Source organism: Trachurus trachurus (assembly GCF_905171665.1).
Source record: "Trachurus trachurus genome assembly, chromosome: 11".
In the NCBI taxonomy this organism is placed as follows: domain Eukaryota; kingdom Metazoa; phylum Chordata; class Actinopteri; order Carangiformes; family Carangidae; genus Trachurus; species Trachurus trachurus.
In genome coordinates, this window is record NC_139904.1 from 30,794,117 (window position 1) to 30,815,127 (window position 21,011).

Sequence of the window (21,011 nt, forward strand, 5' to 3'; positions counted from 1 at the left end):
TGAAAAAAAATACACAGTTCCATTGTTCGCTATAATATAATTTTGTCCAGCCCTTCAAAGTGCAGGAAAAACACAGTTTTTATTTGGACCTAACCAACTCACGTATCCCTCCGCCCAGGGTTAGCGCCCGCCGATCAGCAGTTGGTTAGGTCCAAATAAAAACTGCGTTTTTCCTGCACTTTGAAGGGCTGGAAAAAATTATATTATAGCGAACAATGGAACTGTGTATTTTTATTTCAGGTAAAACCTCTTTTAGGCCGCGAAAATAGGCCGTTTCTTTGGGTCTGTTGACAGCACTGTATGTTGTAAATCTCTGGGCAGGGCTATGGGCTGGCGTTGCTAACGGGAGGAGTGCAGAGAGTCTTCTACTGCAATTAAAGTACTTAGGGGCTATTTGTAGATCATACAACCCCAAAAATGCTACTATCCCTTTAATAAATCTATATTTAATCTAAAATAATAGTTTGTGTCAAATAGACCCATCTCTATCCTGAACCCTGAAATAGCAAGAAAGATATGGCTCTTAACTGCAATCAGTGAGGTTTCATAAACATAAAGCGATACCGACAGGTCTTGTTTCCACTGAGAGAAGGAATAAACACTGATTTGTAAACCCAACAGGCAGCAGACAGATGAGGAGTTGGGGGCGACAGCAGGCAACAGGGCTTCTGTCAGGCACAGGAGGAGTTTTGGAGGGAGTTGGGGGTTACGGGTAAGCCAAAAGCCAGCTGTGAAGATCCTCCTACCACATTTATCTCGCTTTTAGTGGCCGTAGTTGGCACCTCGATGTCCGCTTCCCCCGTCTGGGCTGATTCGTCTGTGGGCAGGAAACCTCGTCTGTCGATCAAACTGAAACGAGGAGAGTCCAGATCATGTTTTTAGTCGGCGCGTCTCCGCTACAAACAGGTGGTGGCAGAGGCAGTCTGAACAACTGTTGCACTGCAAAAATGTGTATCTGACATGTACCATGCTTTGGATAATACTTCATAATTTATAGAGGTGTTATTGCAGGGAGCTGTGGTGATGACAACAGGATATAAAATTCAGATACCATGGAAATGAGTTTTACTGTCTCTTGAACACAGTCCAGTGAAGCCACTTCTGAATGAGTTGTATTTACAGTCTCAGGGTGTGAAGATACATGGAGCTACAGAACATAAACCAGCAGATAGACTGAGTGTGTCAGTACATGCACCACAGCCTTATATTCACTACGTCTGTCTGATAAAACCTCATTGTCATAGAGCTGGGTTAAAGGGATAGTCCAATATTTTGGCAAATTGGCCCATTGCCATAATCCCTATAGTCATAGCAGTAGGTTCGTTACCTTTAATTGTCGGTGCAAGGTATTTTTAGAACGGCGGAGCAGAGCCGTGAGCTGCTCAGAGCTACGCTACGGAGGCTAATGGGATTTCTTGGTTTCCCTCATCAAACTCATCAAATACACAATCCAACAACTCCACAACGCTCTGGTGGACAAGTTGTGACCTGCACATTCACCACGCTATGAGATAATAACACAACGTTACCAGACAGAGTTGTTTTAGAGGGAAATGCAGAGATTGCTTGCCGAAAACCTGCCCCCGAGGGGAACGGGCAACGGTTTTGAATGAATTAATTTATTAATCAATTTAATAGGTTCTTCTTTATCATTTTTAAATTAATACTTATTTGAAGATTTAATATGTAGTTACAAAACTAGTAACCTTTTAGCCATGAAAACTAGAGTAGGGGTCTCCAATCTCCTCATCTTACTGGTCACATTCATTAAGCTCAACCAAATCAGATGACTAAGCTCATTTTACAAGTCATCAAATAACAATAATCGTATCTAAATGAGTATAACTTAAAAAAATTAAGCCTAGAAAATCAAAGCAAGAAGATCCTCAGTCAGTGAACAGGTCAGTGAAGTGAGCTTTACAAAATAGAGTACAGCCTCCCTTACTATATCCATGCTACTAATATACGGAAAGTATTCAGACCCCCTTTGATATTTCACTATTTGTTATTTTGCAGCTTTATATTAAAAATCTAAATCTCTGGCCACTCCGCCATATATCGGAATACTTTCCGTACCCACTGTATGTTCTGTGTATTTCTTTTAAAGCTTTAGTTTGTGTCTGCTCTGTTAAGGTGCACTCACACCGGACCTTTTATTTTTATTGCTGGCGACAAGTCTACATATTAAGTCAACGCAAACGGGCAACTGAGCGATTGTTTGAGATGAGAAATCCCAACTCTCCGGCCGTCAGTCGCTTGTCGCTCAGCGCTGATTGGCTGTCGTAATCTATGCGTTAACTATGACAACTACTGAAACCATGGAAATGTAATACAACTCCACCGGTCCGGAAGAGCAGAGCCGGCTTGACGTTGTACGGCGCTTGTGGGACTTCCACAACTGGTAAACAGCGGCAGCAGCTACAATGTCAGCCGTGCTGGACCAATACAAACGGGAAGAAAAGAGCAACTCGGAGCGAGGTGGAATTCACTGGAATCGCTTGAATACCGTCATCAGAGCGATCTGTTGAATTGTTCCAAACTGACGAGCGACTGCAGCTGAGTGACAGAGCCATTTTTTTTGGAGCGACACAAGCGACAGCGACAAAAATAAAAGGTCCAGTGTGAACGCACATTTATCAGGAGAGTTTTTATTCCATGGAAACAAACCTGACAGTGACTCATCTGTGTAAGTCCGTGTATTTGATTCAGCTGGATTTGGAGTGTATTTACTGACCGAAGTTGTGTTTCTTAAAGGACAATTCCGGGCAAATTCAACTCGGGGGTGTATTTTCCTAACATTTTAGGTCTAAAAGAAGGAATCTGAAGATTTTCAGTTTAATCGCTCCTGTTTTGCGGTAGTTGTGTCTGTCCCTGCATCGCCACGGCAGAAATGAATGGGAGTGGATGTAAGTTCCGCTGTTTAGGCTGTTTACAGCCCTCAAAGCCGCAATTTTTTTCCACAGACAGCGTCAGATGGCGACTCAAACATGCACAGAGAAGTTTATTTACTTCAAGCAAGCCGACGTGTTTGTAAAACTAGATCTAATTCAAAGTCTCCCAGAGTCTCGCGCGAGACCCAGTTGCTGTGCTCGGTGTGTTCAGGTGCAGTGGGAGCTCCCGTTTGTGTCATAAACACAGGAATATCAACTCTTGACTTGCTTCAAGTAAAAAAAACTTCTCGGCGCATGTTTGAGTAGCCACCTGACGCTGCCTGTGGAAAAAAATTTATCACTTCAAGCAAGTCAAGAGTTGATATTCCTGTGTTTATGACACAAACGGTAGCTCCCACTGCACCTGAATACACCGAGCGGCAACTGGGTCTCGCGAGACTCCGGGAGACTTTGAATTAGATCTAGTTTTACAAACATGTCGGCTTGCTTGAAGTAAATAAACTTCTTGGTGCATGTTTTGTTTGAGTCGCCATCTGACGCTGTCTGTGGCTTTGAGGGATGTAAACAGCCTAAGCAGCGGAACTTGCATCTGCTCCCATTCATTGCTGCCGTGGCGATGTGGGGACAGACACAATGACCGCAAAACAGGAGCGATTAAACTGAAAATCTTCAGATTCCTTCTTTTAGACCTAAAATGTTAGGAAAATACACCCCGAGTTGAATTCGCCTGGAATTGTCCTTTAAAATTATCAAGACATGGATTTCCCAGAGTATAATCTCTGAACATCTGGTGAGTTACTGGTAGCCCTCCGGCCCTCTGTGTGCTGCTGTCCAGAAACAGGCAGATCTAAGACACACGTAAAACCAACTACCGTTAGTCAGTCATGCATGGAGTCCATTAATAATTCAGCACTGACCTCGGCGGCATGGGTCCACAGAGCACAGAGCAACAGTTGATGAAGATGTTTCTATGACTGTATGGATTTGTGACATCTTCTCCACTCTTCCCCGACCAGGAGCCTTTAATCTGGAAAATATAAATATAAGTACACACTGGTTACAACATATCTAACCATCTGATAGGAAATTATTTTAATGTTATTTGCATTTCTTTTCATTACTGAATGACCAGTAATAGTATAATGGGGTTATAAATGAAATAATCAACAATAAGCTGCTGCACAACATCACTTTAATTTGTGATAAAGATGTTGAAACCAAAAAAATACAGTGAATGTAAATGTAAAGTGTTTTTATGTGTTACCATTTATTTTTGTTGCAAAAAAGTGAGGGTACACACACAAACATTACAAATTCAATGCTTTACTCACGTCTTCATTAGTGGTCAGGTTGGAAGCGACTAAGTATGTATGGAAGCCTGAGAGGCCCAAGATGGACCAGACTGAGAAGAAACATATGACCAGCTCAACTGCAGTGAAGGCCTGGGTTAAGGAGGTCGTCTGTGTATTTGAGGAGGCTGGAACACATAAAAGCTACTCAGTGACAGTGCTCATTCAGATCATCTTTTTTCTAATCTTTTTTTTTTTTATAAAGAAGTAAAGGATATCTGCCGGGACTCTCCTGCAGAGCAAACACAAGGCCTTTTCCACCTTGAGCCCCTGGAAGAGAAGAAAAAAAAACAGTGACGCACAGTTTGTGAGTGGATTTCTATGGAAGATTGTTAGGGCCACTGTAAAAAAAAAAAAAAAAAAGTCAGTCAGAATTCTGAGTTTAAAGGAGCGATATGTAAGAATGTGGCCAAAAATGTTGCTGCAGTCAAATTCAAAACACAGCAGCGCATTGTCCCCCCTCCCCTACCCACCAGACTCCAGGTTGCCAGACAGCGACGTGCTAACCTCCGCTCTGCTCACTCAGTCAGTCTCAAAGCCTCAAAGCAGAGTAAAAAGCTAAATATTCATCAATCTCACTGTTTTATTGCTCTGACTCACAGTAACTACGAGCGGAGTTCACGTCACTCAGGTGATCTGCAAGTTATTACTGCTCCAACGCTGTGTCTGCAGCGCTGACACACACAGACACAGACACGCACACACACTGTAACCCTGCATCTACCGGAGCCTTAGTGGGTGTTCTTCACGCCGTAGATGAGCCAACATATGAGACGTCTTACCGCAGAATAAACGATGTGAGCCGCTCCGGTTCTCCTCCACTTTCTGACGTCGGATGACAGGCGACGTGACCGGGCCGGACTCATCTAATGAACCGCTCCACACGTTCACAATCACTTCATTTAACATCGGCTCCATTTCGCCACATTTCCTCCCTCTTTTCTAACTTTCACTTTGTACTTTTCCCCTTTACCTTTAGCTTTAGCAGCAGCTCAAACTAACTAGGCTACATGCTCACAACAGCAAGCTGTGTATCAAACGACAGAGCGACAAGCCGCTTATTTCTACCGTGTGATATCAAGGTAATACGACCATAATAACCGATAATAGCCTAGAACACAATCTTTTTTTTCGCGATCTCGTCTTATCTCCCAGCCGTATTTGCAGCTCAGTGGAAGCTAACTGGCAACCCGGAGGCTGAAATGCCACAGATGCTGTGACAGGGAGAGAGCGCTGGGTGGCGACACAAGCCAACTATAGAAATTCAAAACATAAACATGATTCGCGGTCTGCAAAAAAAAATTTTTTATGCGAATATCTTGGCTGTAGGATTGTTGTTGGTGAGTTTAGTATGTTATATGAACATTATTCCTGAGTCTCTGTGACATATTAGGACGATTTTACAGCCAGTTGCTTTAGATTTCTTACATATTGTACCTTTAAAGTCAGAATTCTAAGGACAAAAGTCAGAATTATGAGGAAAAAAAGTCAGAATTCACCTTTTTTTTCCTTTCTTCTTTTTTTTTTTTTACAGTAGCCCTAATCCTGTTCTGTATGTTTCTGGGTCTATTAGAAGGTGAACGTGTGTGTAAATGTATTGGAATTTGATCTGAATTTGAAGCAGTGATACGAGGGTCAAGCTCAGATTAGTTCATTTTATTCCAAGCAGGACTTTAGGTTAAGGAGCCAAACAGGAACCAGGCAAAAATAAATACCAGGCACTTACCACAGCCATGAAAATATTCTGTACACTTCATCTTATCAGATGCCTAACCTGCTGCGATGTGGTAAACCTCACCTGTCTGTGGGTGAGCGAGACTAAACAAACACTAACAGTGGGTGGCGGGTGGTGTTACAGTAGCTGCCATGAAAACACCTGCAGACCGGAGCAACAAACACTCACTCAGCGCGAGATGCGTCGTCACGCAGCCGAAGATGAACGCCGTCAGGAAGGAGAGCGACACGATGAAGGTGTAGAAGAAGCGGTAGTTGCGTTTCCCCACGCAGTTTCCCACCCAGGGGCAGTGATGGTCGAACCGCTCTGGAGGAAGAGAAGAGAAGGCATGGAGGAAGAGAAGAGAAGGCATGGAGGAAGAGAAGGCATGGAGGAAGAGAAGGCATGGAGGAAGGGCAGCGGAGGAGAATTCACAGTGAAACCACTGACATTTCAAATTAGAGGGACGGTTCGATACGTCGTGAAAGGAACGCCGCTCGCTGCCTGCTGCCCTGCGAGGACCTTTATTTAATATTTATCGTGGGTAAATGTCATCTCACCCACACAGTTGTCGCACAGGCTGCAGTGGGAGGTGCGCGGAGGCCGGAACATCTTGCAGGTGAAGCAGTACTTGAGCTTGACCACCTGCTGGTTGATCAGGACCTCCTTTGTGCGCGGTGGAGGCCGGTAGCTCGTGTTTCCAGTGTTGTCTGCAGAGGAGAAGGACGGAAAACACACACACACACACAGACAGACACACACAGAGAGCAGAACTTCCTTAATCAGATTTACTGTTGAGTTAATTTGATCACAAGAGCTAACGATCTGTCTGGCCTCCACTGCACTCACCATTATAGTGAGAATAGGAAATACCAATGGTGAAATAACACGGGCACCAAGACGGAGGAATGCTGCTTGTACGTACAAGACACGGTTGTATAACGTCCAACCAGTGGGAGGCTAGTCGTGCTAGCTTTTGCTGCAAATGACATTTCAATGTGAGTAAATGTTATCTGACAACAAAATCTGACCACAACATCAGTGAATGACAGCACTCACCTTTATATACTCTATATAACTCCAAATATAGCTGCATATACTGTCAACACAATCATGGGGGTAAATTAACACTCACTTTGACTTCAGAGGGCTGATGTGCAGATTGTATTGTTATTATCATGTGTAGCAGTTATCATTGTTTTATTTATAATGTTGGAAATGTCTACATTCAATCATATTATTTGAGTTTCATTGTTCATGCTTTCCTCAGTCATATAGGGACTGGAGATGGAACACTAAGACTAATTTCATTTACACCTCTATGTTAAAAAAACAGATGAGAAAATGTTTGTAATGTTGTTTTCCCAGTGTCAACACTAAATGTGTTTAAAACCTTAGAGTTATAATCAAATGGTGATGCAGTTCTACTATTAACTATGTGCTGTGTACTTTATTGATCAAATTTTAAAAACAGAAAAATCATCATCAAAGAAATGTGAAACACATCCGCACAACTCCAAAAGATTAACACAAACAGATCTGGGTACACGGTAAAAAGTGTGTAACAAAAAATAATGGAAAACGGCAGATACAAATAAAGATGATATAAAATTACAAGTTTTCCTGGGCAAAGGATGGAATAGGATGTGTTTGGGCAACTCTGTGCCCATTCCTTTTGCATCTTCTGTGCTCTTCTTTACATGCTACATGCTTTTACATGCTACACCCATATGTCATGTCTCTATCTGCTATATGCCTATGTGTTTAACTATTTAAGTGACCTATGTGCTGTTAGGAATATTTTTGTCATGTAATGTTGTTTTGTTTCAGGCTGGCAGTTAACACCTTGTCCAGGAACCAGTATTTAGCTAATACTGGCACATTACAGTAAGTAGTGAATTAATGTGCGCTGTCCTTATAAATAATGTAAAGTAAATACTTTGTTCGTAATATTCTCTGATGACACATTTTACCTTGATCAAATAATTGCAGCTCCTGTGATTTTAATATTGCGATTTCATTCATTTCCTGGTTCGCTGTTCAACAGTATCAGTAATCAGATTCAGCTTCATTGATTGAAAACTGACTTAAATTAAACAAAATGTGCTTACGTAAAAGCGGTTACTGTATGTTGGAGTCTCTGTTTCAAAAATAACTGGAACAACAGCAGAACAGTTGGGTAATATGAACGTCTTACATCACCACGGCCTAAACTTTGGTCAGGAGTAGGAGTTTGCAAGGTGCACATGAAGCCAAGTTGAAACACTGAGGTCATTTTACCCCGGCAGGCCATATGGAAGGGAAGGATAACGTTGGCAAGACTTGAGACTGACGGTGAACGTAACCGATGGAGCGCTCCAAACAGGTCTGTGGTGAGAACACAGGACAGATTGGAATCTGTGCAGAACCTCATCAGGAGGGAGAACATTTCTCAGTCCTGAAATAGTTCAGGCGAATCGAGGAGCGTTTGGAAGCCAACAGAAACACCTTTCCTTCAGAAACAAAAACGACCTCAATGGCTGCCAATGTAACAGAGGCACGACAAATGAGTCTTTTCTAAATTTCTCCATTATGTAAATGTTGCAATGAAGAAGTGGAGGATCAGTTACATTTATTCTTTTATTGTACACATGTAGTCAGATTTTGGTTAGACATTCAAAAGTGGCTAAGACCCAAAAATATTCACTTCGAATTTACACCATTAAATATTTGGTTGGGAGTACTGGAGATAAATTGCCCACAGATTGTGAACACCATCATCCTTTTGGGGAAAATATTTATTTTTAAGACCCAAACAAAAACACTTTTGAATTTGGTTTTTTTTTTTAAATAAAGTGCGACGCCAATTTCTTTTGGAAAAAATTATCGCATCCAATCAAGACAAGATAGAAATGCATAACAAAAAATGGGAAAAACTTACTTTTGAGTGAAGGTATACTAAGTAGTTACTATTAATTTATTTGTAGTAGTTTCACATCCTTTTTTTGTTGTAGTTTTGTTTTTTAGTTTAGTTTAGTTTTATTTTCTTGTGCGTGTTTTTATTTTTATTTTTTTCTGTCCTGTTTTGGTCATGTCTTTGTTGTGTTGTTGAGTCTGCTCTGTCTTTTGTCTTCTGTCTGTTTGTTTATTGGTCAGTGTATTGTCGGTTTATACATTGTATATGCCTGTTCCCATTAAAAAAATAAAAATAAAAATTCTCCACAGGACCTTCTCTGTGTCAAAGGTTTCATCGTCATTAAAAGTAAATTGGCATCAGTGTGAGCGGTGACCAACCACCCCATTAGAATTTTCCTGACGTTTCGATTTCAGAGTGAAAACAGCCGACGCTTGCAGAACAATGCCCTCGATCTCAACTGTGAATTGTGCTCTGAAGGAAAATAAACTAAGTGGAAGCTCTTATGACAATGCTGAAAATAGTACGTATGTCCTTGATGTTGGAAATATTGAATACGACTGAGCAGTTGTGCTTAAGCTGTTTGCATTTAGGGATCAAGTTTTCTAGGGCTTGTGGAAAACTGTGGTGCCAGCGGTGGTCTAAATTCAATTAGCAGGAATGTCACTAGGGAAAAAAACAGTGAGCACTTTAAAGGGATAGGTCAACATTTTGGCAGATTGGCCCATTGCCATAATCCCTATAGTCATAGCAGTAGGTTCGTTATCTTTAATTGTCGGTGCGAGCTATTTTTAGAACGGTGGAGCAGAGCCGTGAGCTGCTCAGAGCTACGCTACGGAGGCTAATGGAATTTCTTGGTTTCCCTCATCAAACTCATCAAATAGGTACACAATCCAACAACTCCAAAACGCTCTGGTGGACAAGTTGTGACCTGCACATTCACCACGCTATGAGATAATACTGGAACGTTACGAGACAGAGTTGTTTTAGAGGCAAATGCAGAGACTGCTTGCCGAAAAACTGCCCCTGACGGAAACACACATCAACGGTTTTGCATGAATTTATGAAATTTACGAAAACGACTCCGTCTTGTAACGTTCCGTTATTATCTCATAGCGTGGTGAATGTGCAGGTCACAACTTGTCCACGAGAGTGTTTTGGAGTTGTTGGATTGTGTATTTGATGAGTTTGATGAGTGAAACCAAGAAATCCCATTAGCCTCCGTAGCATAGCTCTGAGCAGCTCACGGCTCTGCTCCGCCGTTCTAAAAATAGCTTGCACCGATATGGTAACGAACCTACTGCTATGACTATATGGATTATGGCAATGGGCCAATTTGCCAAAATGTTGAACTATCCCTTTAAGACTGTGAACCTTTATGATGCTGGAAAGTCAAAAAAAACATTTTAGAACATGTGTACAGCTGTGACCCCAGCTGGTACCAGAGTTGGCCCCTTACCGATCTGTTTCTCAATGTCGGCGGCCTCGTCTGGTGTGGCTCTGGGCAGGATGCCCGGGTCAGTGAAGCTGGTCTGGAGTAGGGTGATGACCACAAACACAAAGAGGACTCCTCCAATGACAGGTATGCAGCTGGTCAGGTGTTTGACCAGGAAGGGACAGCTGTAAACATGGGGCGACCACAAACAGAGAGTGAGGATGAATTACCGGGATTGTTAACGATCAAAGCAAAGACCTGTCTGATACAATTTTTCATCCACCAAAGAACCTGGTTTTAATTAATAAACGCACTTTTAATTACCATTGCACCTCCCTGGAGAGAGAACACATTTTCCTACATAGTGATTAAAAAAAATACTATTTTCATATTCAGGCAGTAATTCCCATGATGTCCTATTATAACAATGTCATGTCACATTAAAGCTCTGACACGTACTGGAAATCTTTAAGAGACTACTTTATTATTATCTTTTCAACAAGAACTGCTCTTAGCACTAAAAAATATGATATTTTTTCTTATCTATTATTTTGTCTATTCTTAATCATACTCTATTACAAATTACTGCTTTGTTTTTTACTGCTGCTGCTATAGCTATTTCTTTGCTGTTGTCTGCTGCTGCCTAGAACCCTGTAATTTTCCCTATTGTGGGACAAATAAAGGTTTATCTTATCTTATCTGAGCTTTATGTATATTTATATTTTGAGCTGAACTGAGCATCACTCAAGAAATTTCAGTAAATGAATAGGAATATGTTACTTAGCGCCTGCTCTATAATTCAGGGTCGTTCTGTGAACCAGACAGACCACACGTCAATAAAAGAGAGCTATTTTAGCACTATTCGCAATAAGACGAATGTCGTTCTCGACACGTTATAATCACCACCAGAGCAGCGGCTGGTAAACAAGAAACATGAACTCACTCGAATATAAAGAATAATCCACTTGTGACGAGGATCAGGCCCAGAGTGAGGGGCAGGACTCCGCTCTGCCGGGCCACGATGATCCGTCCCCCGCACAAGAAGCGATTCTTCCCGGGGAAAACTTCCCACTTTCTCCTCGGTCTCTTCGGCTCCTCCGTCTTGTTGTCACCGTCGTCGTTCCCATGATGAGGCGGAGGGGTCGGGGTGGGCGTCGGAAGTGCCCGGGGGTCGATTTGTTGATATTCGCAATTATTCATGATTTATAATGAAGTTTGGTCGCTCTGTCCCAATTCAGAAAAAAAACGGGGCACCCGGCCGGCGACACGCAGCAGCAGCAGCGGCAGCGGCATCACCAACCCCCGGCTGCTCCGCGGCAGCTGCACGGAGCAGACGTCGTCATCCCACGGTGAAAACAAGCTAATCCTTTACTGTGGGTATCCAGCTGTAAATAACCCAAAGACCCCGTGCTCCAAATTACATGCCAGTTAATTCTCATGCCTCTTCATTTATTCGTATTTAAGCCTGTTTTTAAGAAACACAGAGTACAGAAGTGCACATTCAAGCAGTAACCCAGCACCCATATCGTTAGCTTGGTAGCCGTGCCTTCCACACTAACCAGCCGTGCCAGCTGCGGACTATTTAACATCAGTGAACCCAAAACACTGTCACCGCTGCTAGCTTGATAGCTGGTATCTCTTGCATAATTTATCTAATCGTTTTGCCAATATCCAGTTTGTTCTAAATGCACAAATCGAAACGAGCTGCAAAAGTTTGTAATATATGATGCATTTTGCTCCCCTGTTAGGAGTCTTTATGCATTCGTGACTATTACTGGTTAGCTACGTTGCTATAGAAAAAAAGCGTCGGGAAAATTTGTCTTTTGTCAAATTTAACACAAAGGAAAGATGAATTTCCGGTTCTTTTAATTTCAAATTAAATCACCTATTAAACGTTACATCTTATTCGTAGTAACGGGTCTCACGTAAATAGCCACACGATATATTGGAATAGCTTTCACACTTTTACAACTGTGATATTCACCATAAATGTCGTTTGTAGAAAGATTAACAAACGTACGGTTGTCGAATTGTACAATATCCGGTAAATCAGCACCTCACTGTGCCTAGCTTGACATGAACTAGAAGTTGCCAACGGATATTTCAAAATAAAATTGTGAGAACGCTATGAACAGTTTTAGGAATTACATTTTAATTTTGTATTTCATGGTGGCCTAAACAGACAGAACCAGCCTGGTGTGTATGAATTGAATACTATATTTAACTGGTATTTACTAAGTGCATTTATAATGTCTTAGATTAGATAAACGCCTGGTGGCGTTTAGAGCACAGACAATCTAAAAAATATATGCACAACTGCATCTAAAATCACGGTGGCTATTTAACTTGTTTTATTTTTGTAGTCATAACCGGAAGTCTCACTCGTAGCTGTTACCTGGTGTGCTTCCTCCACCTTGACGCTCAGGTACAAGGATTTGGAAAAGTTTCATGAAACTACAGTTTTGGACCGGACTTGACGAATAAGACATTAGAAATGTACTGTCAACAAAAATGTTTCATGTAAGGTGGAGAAGACTACGTTAGTTTCGGGACTCGGTTGGTGGACGCGCCGTGTATCCTGTGAGTAATGTTTACTGAAAAAAAAAAAAAAAAAACGTAAGTCCTCTAATGGAGGAAAGAGCAGCAGTGACAGGTCGCCATGAAAGTGAAAATCATTTTAATACGACAGGGACTTTCCAGAGGCTCGGCCAAGCCTGAACGTCTTATTTAATTTAGTCGCTAAAGGTGAAGGGAATTTGGAAAATAAGGGTTTTTTTTATATAATAACGTTATGGCCTAACGTTAAGTGTTTATTATATGGTACAAGTTAACTGCTGTTGACAAACGTCGCTAACACCGCCACGACAGGGACGGTCAGACACTGTTTTGACAACCTCGCAGTTGAAAGGGCGTCATGTTGTCACTGAATAAATCCGCCGGTAATCGAACAGCATTTATAAGGTTTAAGAAGAAGGTTTTTTAAACACCACAAAAACTGTTCGCTGTAGGCCATTTGTGCGGACTGTCAAAATAAAAGAGGTCTAGGTCTAAAACATGTTATTTGGCTTAAATAACATTAATAAAGTTATTGGTTATGCTCTGGTTGCTCTGGTCACCCCCCCCCCCCCCCCATTAGATTAGCAAAGGGACATTTGTTTTTAAATAAGGTTTATTGTATATGGGCTTTTATTCAACAAAGTCCCTCTGTTTTTATAATGACTCATTTCAAGTTCAATCTTAGAAATCCCCATGACACAATCCAATAAATTTGATATGCCTGTAATGAATTGTCTTGAACTCTTGTGTTTACATACTCAATAGAACCAGTTGGGTAACTTTACCTGCCACCTGGGGATAGTAGTTTCACATCGGTTTCGAAGAGAGATGCCCTCAGGTGGCTCCAAGTGATTTTAGATTTTGGCAGACACATTGGAACTCCCACAAAAGTTGCTCAGGGATGCTGTTTTAACACATTTTGTACTGATATTTTCTTTTGCTTCTGCAGATCTCTGAGCCAGTTACCGGTAATCATGTCTGCCGGCAGCACTGACAGCTACAGGCACGGGCCGAGCCGGAGCAGCAGCCAGAGGTCTTCGTACGAGGAGCGCTGCGTGGATCCAGTGGAGTACAGGCTGCCAGAGCCGAAGACTGTCCACAAAGCTCACCTGAAAGACGCGAATGGGAAGCAGTCGGAGACCATCGGCTTCATCCCTGGCTCGGCCGACCCTCCTTCTTCCACGCAAACCTGCAATCCCTGCACTTCTCCGAGAGGCTGCAGGACCTTGGTGTGCAGCGTGCTGACCTGTGGTCTGTACAGGGTCTGCCAGCGTACCATTCTTGCCCCGTGCCTTGCACCGAATGAGAGCTCCTCGGATGAACCGGAGAAGGTGAGCCTCCAAAATGTGAAGCAAGAAGACAACAAAGAGGAGGACAGCGCAGACTGGCTGGGGGACGTCCGCATCGCCGGGGTCAAAGTGGACAGCCCGAGGGAGTATTTAGACGTCGAAAGCAAACCAGTGCCGTACGTTCCCCCCACCGCCGGCGTTCAAACGCTGCCCGGCAATCACTCCTTACACGAGTCCATGAGGTTTGACGACTGGGAGGACGCCAGCGAAGAGAACGTGGACTCCCTGATAGCGAAGAAGCTGCTGGAGCTCTACTCCGAATATCAGATCGAGGAGCTGGCCAGGTGCACCTCGGACTCGGTGTTCCTGAGGAAGAGCAAGGCCATCAACCAGCTCATCAACTCGGTGGCCGAGGAGCACAAGATGGACGAGCAGGAGGCCGAGTGTCGGCTGGTGCGCGGCATCATCCGCATCAGCACCCGCAAGAGCTCCAAGAGGAGGCCGCCGCCGCCCGCCTCCAGGAGCGAGAGGACGCTGTCGGACAGCGGGAACGAGACCATGAGGGAGAGCGATTCCTTCTCTTTCAGCAACAACAGTAAGTCACAGTGCACAGAGCGCTTCTGCTGAGCTTTGACATGGTTCGCTTCATGGAACAGAACCACCACAAACCTGCCCTTTCCAAAGAGACCACCAGGCACAGGCACACTGCTTACACTGCGTGTTTGTGCATGTGCATGTGCATGTACCTGCAGACCAATCCTGTCAGAAAAGTCAGCATACAGCAACAAGATAGACACTGTACACGTCACTCTGGAAGGAATTGTTATGACACTTTATTATCTAAGGTGTAGGGATGGTTTACCTTTCATACCTTTCACATTTGAACCGATACAGTACCAATACTCGGTTCCTGGGAACCGGTACCGGTATACAACAGTGCCTGTTTTCGGTACTTTTTGTGTGTAGGCCTATAATTAAAGCAGAAGTAAGCGATCCGGTGGTTTTGGCTAACTTCCTGTCAGCAGATGGAGTTAGCAGTCCCCGCCCTCGTCCCTACGTCACCACATTCACGCGCATCCCTTGGCTGCACACACAGAGAGGACCGCCCCTTTATGCCGTTCTCTCTCCTCATTGGATAAAGGTTGTAGGATACAAGGAAAGTTTTCTCCTCGGCTTACAGCAGAGCAGAGTGACTGACAGACCCGTGTTTCAGACCAAACACTATATAAGTGATTGCTGTCGGTAGATATAACTATTTAAGACTTATATTAACACAAACATTCTGCTTACTTCTGCTTTAAAGTAAATTTTTGTTTGTAAAAAAAAAAAGGCCAAAACTTCTGAATTTTTAATATTTATTTCTCAACATCACAACTCCTCAGCCTTTAAGAGTATTTTATGATTTTGAATAATCAAATAGTCATTCAATTAAAAAATAAATCAAATAGTTTATGAGACTATCGTCTTGTCTGAAAAAATGTAAACGTTCCCTTTATGTATAATATTTATAAGATATTCGCATCTGGCAGGCACTCCCATAGACTGTATCCTCTCTGCCTGAAGCATTGCATGCAAAGTTGCATTCAGGTACCAAAATGTTTTTATGTTTTAAGTTAGGGGTTACTGTGCTCCTAGTGAAATAAGTTAGTCTGGAGCCCTGACATTTGCTACCAGTATTAGGCTATTGTTCATGTTGGCTACACAATTATTTGCACAAACAAATCAAAAGATATGGGCTGCCAACTTCAAAGAGGTACAAACCTGTACTGAACTGTGTCCTGTGTGCTTGAATTGTTTAATCACATTGTACAGAAATTTCAGATGAATTTGAATAACTGGTTTATTTGCATTCAGCAAAATAGTGCAAACTGCTCTGTGTTGAGTATGGAGCTGTCTGACATTTGTTATTACAGCTCTCTGGGTCTGCAGAGCCTCTAAAATGTAAAATGCTCCCTATGAATTAACATACACATGACAAGATGAACACTGATGAACCTCTGATACGTTTTAAGCGATTCACCACTGGTGAAAAAAACACTGTCCATAGAAACCAGTGTTACCTCTGCTGCTTCTCTCCCACTGAGTAACCGTCACTCTTGTCCTCACTGTTTCCTCAAGATGACTACAAATCGAACCCAAACATCCAGATATCAGAGCTGACCTCCTCCGACAAGTGTGCCAGGGAGATATGGAGAAACAACGGGGGTAAGAAATCAGCCTTTATTATGTTATCACACACACACTTTACTGTCACACTCGCAGCTCCTGCCCAGCACCTGCAAATGAGTTGTAGCTTGAGTATCGTGGTACTGAGAAACATGCTATGTTTTCCACACCGACATTTATTTGAGGAAATCCATCATGCGTGTATTTGCCAACACACAGATGGATCTGAACACAGCCTGTTGTCACCAAACAAAGCCAAACACTGCTTTAACTTCCTGTTAAGTTGTGTTCCAACTTTTAACTTCAACTTTTGTTTCTGATTACACAAAGAGTCCGTATTTAAGCGCAGCAAAGTCAATTAGTAAGACTTGCACTAAAATCAGCTATTAGATGTTTTTGTTTCCTATTTTTTGCTATTATATACCTCTGATAAGGACAGAGACAACCCAGCCTTTAGATGATCTTAGTTGAATATCAGAATTGGTTATTCTTTGTCAACCAAAAAAACCCCCCAGAAATTCACACTTTTCTCCACATAACCGATCAGATACTGTATAATGATCAACATCTTTCTTCCTTGTAAAAGTCTGTCTGTCTTGTGCACATCAGAATTGTACGGCCTGCTGCTCACTTTGTTGGACTAAAAGCTGTTTTGGATTTTATGATATTGATTCTTAAAATACTGGAATGGAAATTTTAGTTTGAGTGATCGATGGAACTAAAGAGCACCAGGCTTATGTAAGTCCATTACCTGAAACTTTCATGTAATTTTCCCCATATTTTTAATTGTAGGCTCTAAAAGGTTTCTATTCCCTCTGTTAAATCTACAGGATCTGACTCCTCTGCCTTTTATGACAGTAACAGCTGCACAGAGGTGTTACTGTTTATTGTGAGAGCAACTAGCTACTCATAGGGTGCAGGAGGGACAGAACAGCTGAAAACAGAGCAATGTTACAATAAGTGATGCTCCAAATAACCCAAATAACCACACAAAAATTCTACACAGGAAACCACCGTGTGATCTGTAGATCAACCATATCTAGTCCAGCCCTAACAACAGACAGCTTTGTGGTTCAGCCGACAAATATTCATATGTGGACGAACTCGCAAGCAAATGAGCACAGAGCTGCTGCTGAAACGTACCTCCAACATATTCACAGGGCTGCTCCAATAACAGACTGAAATGTAAATAGTTTAGTGAAATGAGCAGTGCACTGGAGCGTCTGTGTCGCTGCTCTGCACTTACAGAGCTCAACAATAATGAGCCTAATATTTTGTCTTTTCTGTGTGGTATGTTTGATTCACCAAACTCCCTTAGCTGTTCCAACTTTTCCTCACTGGCAGTATCTGCTCCTGCTACTGTACTTGCCACACATGTCAGAGCAAAGAGGAAACAGTAGGGGATAGAGAGTTACATACTACAGCAATGCAGTGCATGATGGGAGATGGTCAGTGGTAAATTAAAATCCCCAAATAGTGTCAAACATTTCAGAAAAAAACAGCAACACATAAACAACTCCAAAGTGATACAAGTGCTCAAAACCTCAACAGAACAAATAAGTGAGATGGAGATGACGGAGGTGTTGAGAACAGATATTAAAGGGATAGTTCAACATTTTGGCAAACTCGCCTGTTGCCATAATCGCTACAGTCATAGGAGTAGGTTCGTTACCTCTAATTATCGGTGCAAGCTGTTTTGAGATCAGCGGGGCAGAGATGCAAGCTTCTCAGTGAACACAACGGAGGTGAATGGTACTTTCGCTTTATCAAACTCAATCAAATACACAATCCAACATCTCCAAAATGCTCTCGTGGACAAGTTGTGACCTGCACATTCACCATGAAATAATCATACAACATTACGAAACAGAGTTGTTTTTGAGGCAAATGTGTAGCTGGAACTACATTCCAGACACGGCTGCTGGGCGGAGTCATTTCAAAAGCGTAAAAGTAGTTCCGAGTATTTGCATAATGTTTCGTAATGTTACATAATTATAATTGTTTCATAGCGCAGTGAATATGCAGGTCACAACTTGTCCACAAGAGTGTTTTGCAGTTGTTGGATTGTGTATTTGATGAGTTTGATGAGAGACAGGAGACCTGTACCATTCACCTCCATTGTGTTCACTGAGCAGCTCACGTCTCTGCCCCGCTGATCTCAATCCACACCAGCTCATCTTTTACATGAACTGAAATGAAAACATCGGTCCCTGAACTAACGCTGATGTTTTATGTTTCTAGGTCAAACTTCTAGTTCTCCAAAACGCTACTCTCACACGGGGACCAGCTCGTCAGGCGTGTCGCTCACTCGCTCCTCCGTGAGAACATGATTTCCCGCTCCTCGAAGTATCTGTCGCGCTGCGTCGTCAAGGTCGCGTTGAAAAGGGGGACGCTCGACTTGCACAGGAGTCTCTGGCTGAGCCGAGCTCCATGGCTTCGCTGTGGAAAAGGGAAAGTGTGAAAATTCACATTGTCTGAAGGACGTCAGTGAACTCAGGGCTCTGTGTGTAGATATTTATGGTTGATGAATATTATGTGTATATTTGAAGGATCGCTTCACTGAGAGCTCGTCCTGCAGGCAGATATCACCAGCTCTTACATATTATGTCATGATTAACCGTCCCCCCTTGTCCTTGAAGGAGTTTGATGAAACCTGATTCTCATTTTACTGTTCAGATAAATGTGCTGTACATTTAAATTTAGTTCTGTAGGAATACAATACAGAGTTATATTTCTTTTTTTTGCACATTTAATTTTATCTACATCATCATAGATTGAATTATAAACAGTTGTATGTGTTAATGTAACAACTATTTGCAGCTTGTGATTCTGGATTCAATAACATAAATGATGTTCTAATATTTTTCATAATTGGGCATTTTTTCAAATGATTATGAGCACAATAGCATTGCACAAAAAAGGGATTGATGATATTTGGCAGAAAGAACTTTTGTAAATATGTTTTTAGTTTCAGAGTTGTATGTGTGCCTGGTAGTAGGCTGCACTAAAAATAGTGACCCCACCTGTTCTCACACCTGTACACTTTCATGACTGCACCCTGAACAGTGGTGATGCTGTTGTGTTGATAAAAGTAAGTCCACAGAGAGACAGACATGGAAACACCAGGCAGAGTGCACTGGTCTAAACCACCTCATCATTCTTGATTTCATTGTCTGAACACAAGAAAAAATAACTAATATACGAAAAGACAAAATGAACATAATCAATCTAAACCACCTCTGTGGTGGAGCTCACTGCAGGTGCTGGAGACACAATAGCTCAGATCCACTCTCATGAAAAAGTCTTAGCCTGGATTTATCCAAAGGTAGCTGAAATCTGCCTGGCAACACCTCTTGAGGAAGCTTAAAAACATTAAGTTGTGCTATTTACCAGATGACTTCCTGTATTTTTTGTAATGAAATCCATCTGAGCTTGGAGAAATCCAGGCTAAACTTTCGTAATTGTTTCCAAGTCACACTACTGTTGCTAGTCTCGTCATATGCAGACATGAGAGTGGGATGCTCAGGAAGAAAAAACAGGTTTTCCATAATGTAATAACATTTTTTTTCTAAAAAAGATAGTTGGAAAAAAAGGTTGAAAGCTACAGAAAAGTTAGTAGCTAGTAAGTGGATCTTGAAGATTTTTTTGTTTTTTTTCTGATACATGTCAAAATTCAGTTTTTGTTTTTTTAATTGACTTATGTGGTTAGTGATTTTTCTTTGTAAAGCCGATTTGTGTGTTGGTGTCATAACACAGAGTTTATATGAAGCAGATAGATCTTCAGGTTTTAAGGTGAAGAGTGTGTTTATCGCTGTCTTGACACTGCTTTGGGGCTGACTATTCTTCTGTCTGGAACTCAACTCTTGACCTGAAGGTGTTGTGAAAGCTGGTGTGAACTGCAGCTGCACTTCAGGTTGTATCATGACCTACAATCTGTCCGGTGACATTGTCCCAGGCTGTCTCCTGAAGCGAGCGTCGTTTTCATACCAACATGCTGACTGGGTTTCCTCCTGGGTCCTGATGGGAAATCGGCCAGATGACTCATGTTCTTATCAGCGTTAGGTTATGGTGAATGTTGGTCATGGACCCTGCTATACAGTAATATACATGAGTACTTTATATATTCTGATTAACCCATGTCCAGACTATGATTTTGTTCTTTAGTGCTCTGTTTGGGGTAAAATGGCCTGAGGCGCTTTAACTTTTTTAAATGAGTCAGTTTGGCTCCAACGACATTGCCGTTATAACTAACAGGTGTAAAACTGGTTGTTCTGGTTTGGACCAGGAAGCAGTTCTTTAGAAGTGACTAATTAGAAATGGTGACTACCCATAATTAAAAATGACAAATCAGTGTCATATGAATGTCATATAAACTGTAACTAGCTTCTGATTTCTCGAAACGGAACCAAATAAAACCATTTTGAGTTCATTCGCATCACACAGTGCTTTATCAGGGTTCCCAAAAGTTATGACACTTGGCTCTTTCTCAAAAAAAGGAACCTCTAATTTTTTTTGCAAAAATGTTTTGGCAGGTTCTTCTATTGATAGTCACCTACTTTTGCCTCACTGTAAAATAATAAAGAAAATGAAGTGAAAGAAAAAGAGGAGTGTCTTTTTGTTTAGCGCATGTGGCCACATGAGGGAGTCAGAGACAACGTTTTGTTTTGAAGTGCTGCTCATTACTTCTCAAGTGTCTTTCATTCATGTCTGAAATGATA

General features: G+C 42.0%; 2 protein-coding genes across 2 annotated transcripts; one reads left to right on the forward strand and one right to left on the reverse strand.

Moving 5' to 3' along the window:
- Positions 1 to 326: 326 nt before the first annotated feature.
- Positions 327 to 12,088, reverse strand: zdhhc18b (zDHHC palmitoyltransferase 18b). Its single transcript, XM_083981677.1, has 8 exons — positions 11,226 to 12,088; positions 10,307 to 10,467; positions 6,515 to 6,664; positions 6,144 to 6,281; positions 4,459 to 4,510; positions 4,223 to 4,325; positions 3,809 to 3,918; positions 327 to 849 (listed from the first exon to the last, which is right to left on the reverse strand). The coding sequence occupies exons 1-8, from the start codon at positions 11,480 to 11,482 to the stop codon at positions 672 to 674; spliced, it is 1,149 nt and encodes a 382-aa protein (XP_083837803.1). The 5' UTR covers positions 11,483 to 12,088; the 3' UTR covers positions 327 to 671.
- Positions 12,089 to 13,812: 1,724 nt separating this feature from the next.
- Positions 13,813 to 21,007, forward strand: kdf1b (keratinocyte differentiation factor 1b; the record flags this gene model as incomplete). Its single annotated transcript, XM_083982576.1, has 3 exons — positions 13,813 to 14,722; positions 16,246 to 16,332; positions 18,535 to 21,007. 3 exons carry the CDS (start codon positions 13,813 to 13,815, stop codon positions 18,621 to 18,623), a joined length of 1,086 nt encoding a protein of 361 aa, XP_083838702.1. The 3' UTR covers positions 18,624 to 21,007.
- Positions 21,008 to 21,011: the final 4 nt, after the last annotated feature.

Bases quoted from the DNA above. Each gene is read 5' to 3' on its own strand.
- zdhhc18b (XM_083981677.1), bottom strand. From the start codon at position 11,482: ATGAATAATTGCGAATATCAACAAATCGACCCCCGGGCACTTCCGACG. The intron at 10,468-11,225 runs GTGAGTTCATGT...CCATGTTTACAG, and splicing joins GGATTATTCTTTATATTCGA to CTGTCCCTTCCTGGTCAAAC. The intron at 4,511-6,143 runs GTGAGTGTTTGT...CTTCTCTTCCAG, and splicing joins GACGACGCATCTCGCGCTGA to GGGCTCAAGGTGGAAAAGGC.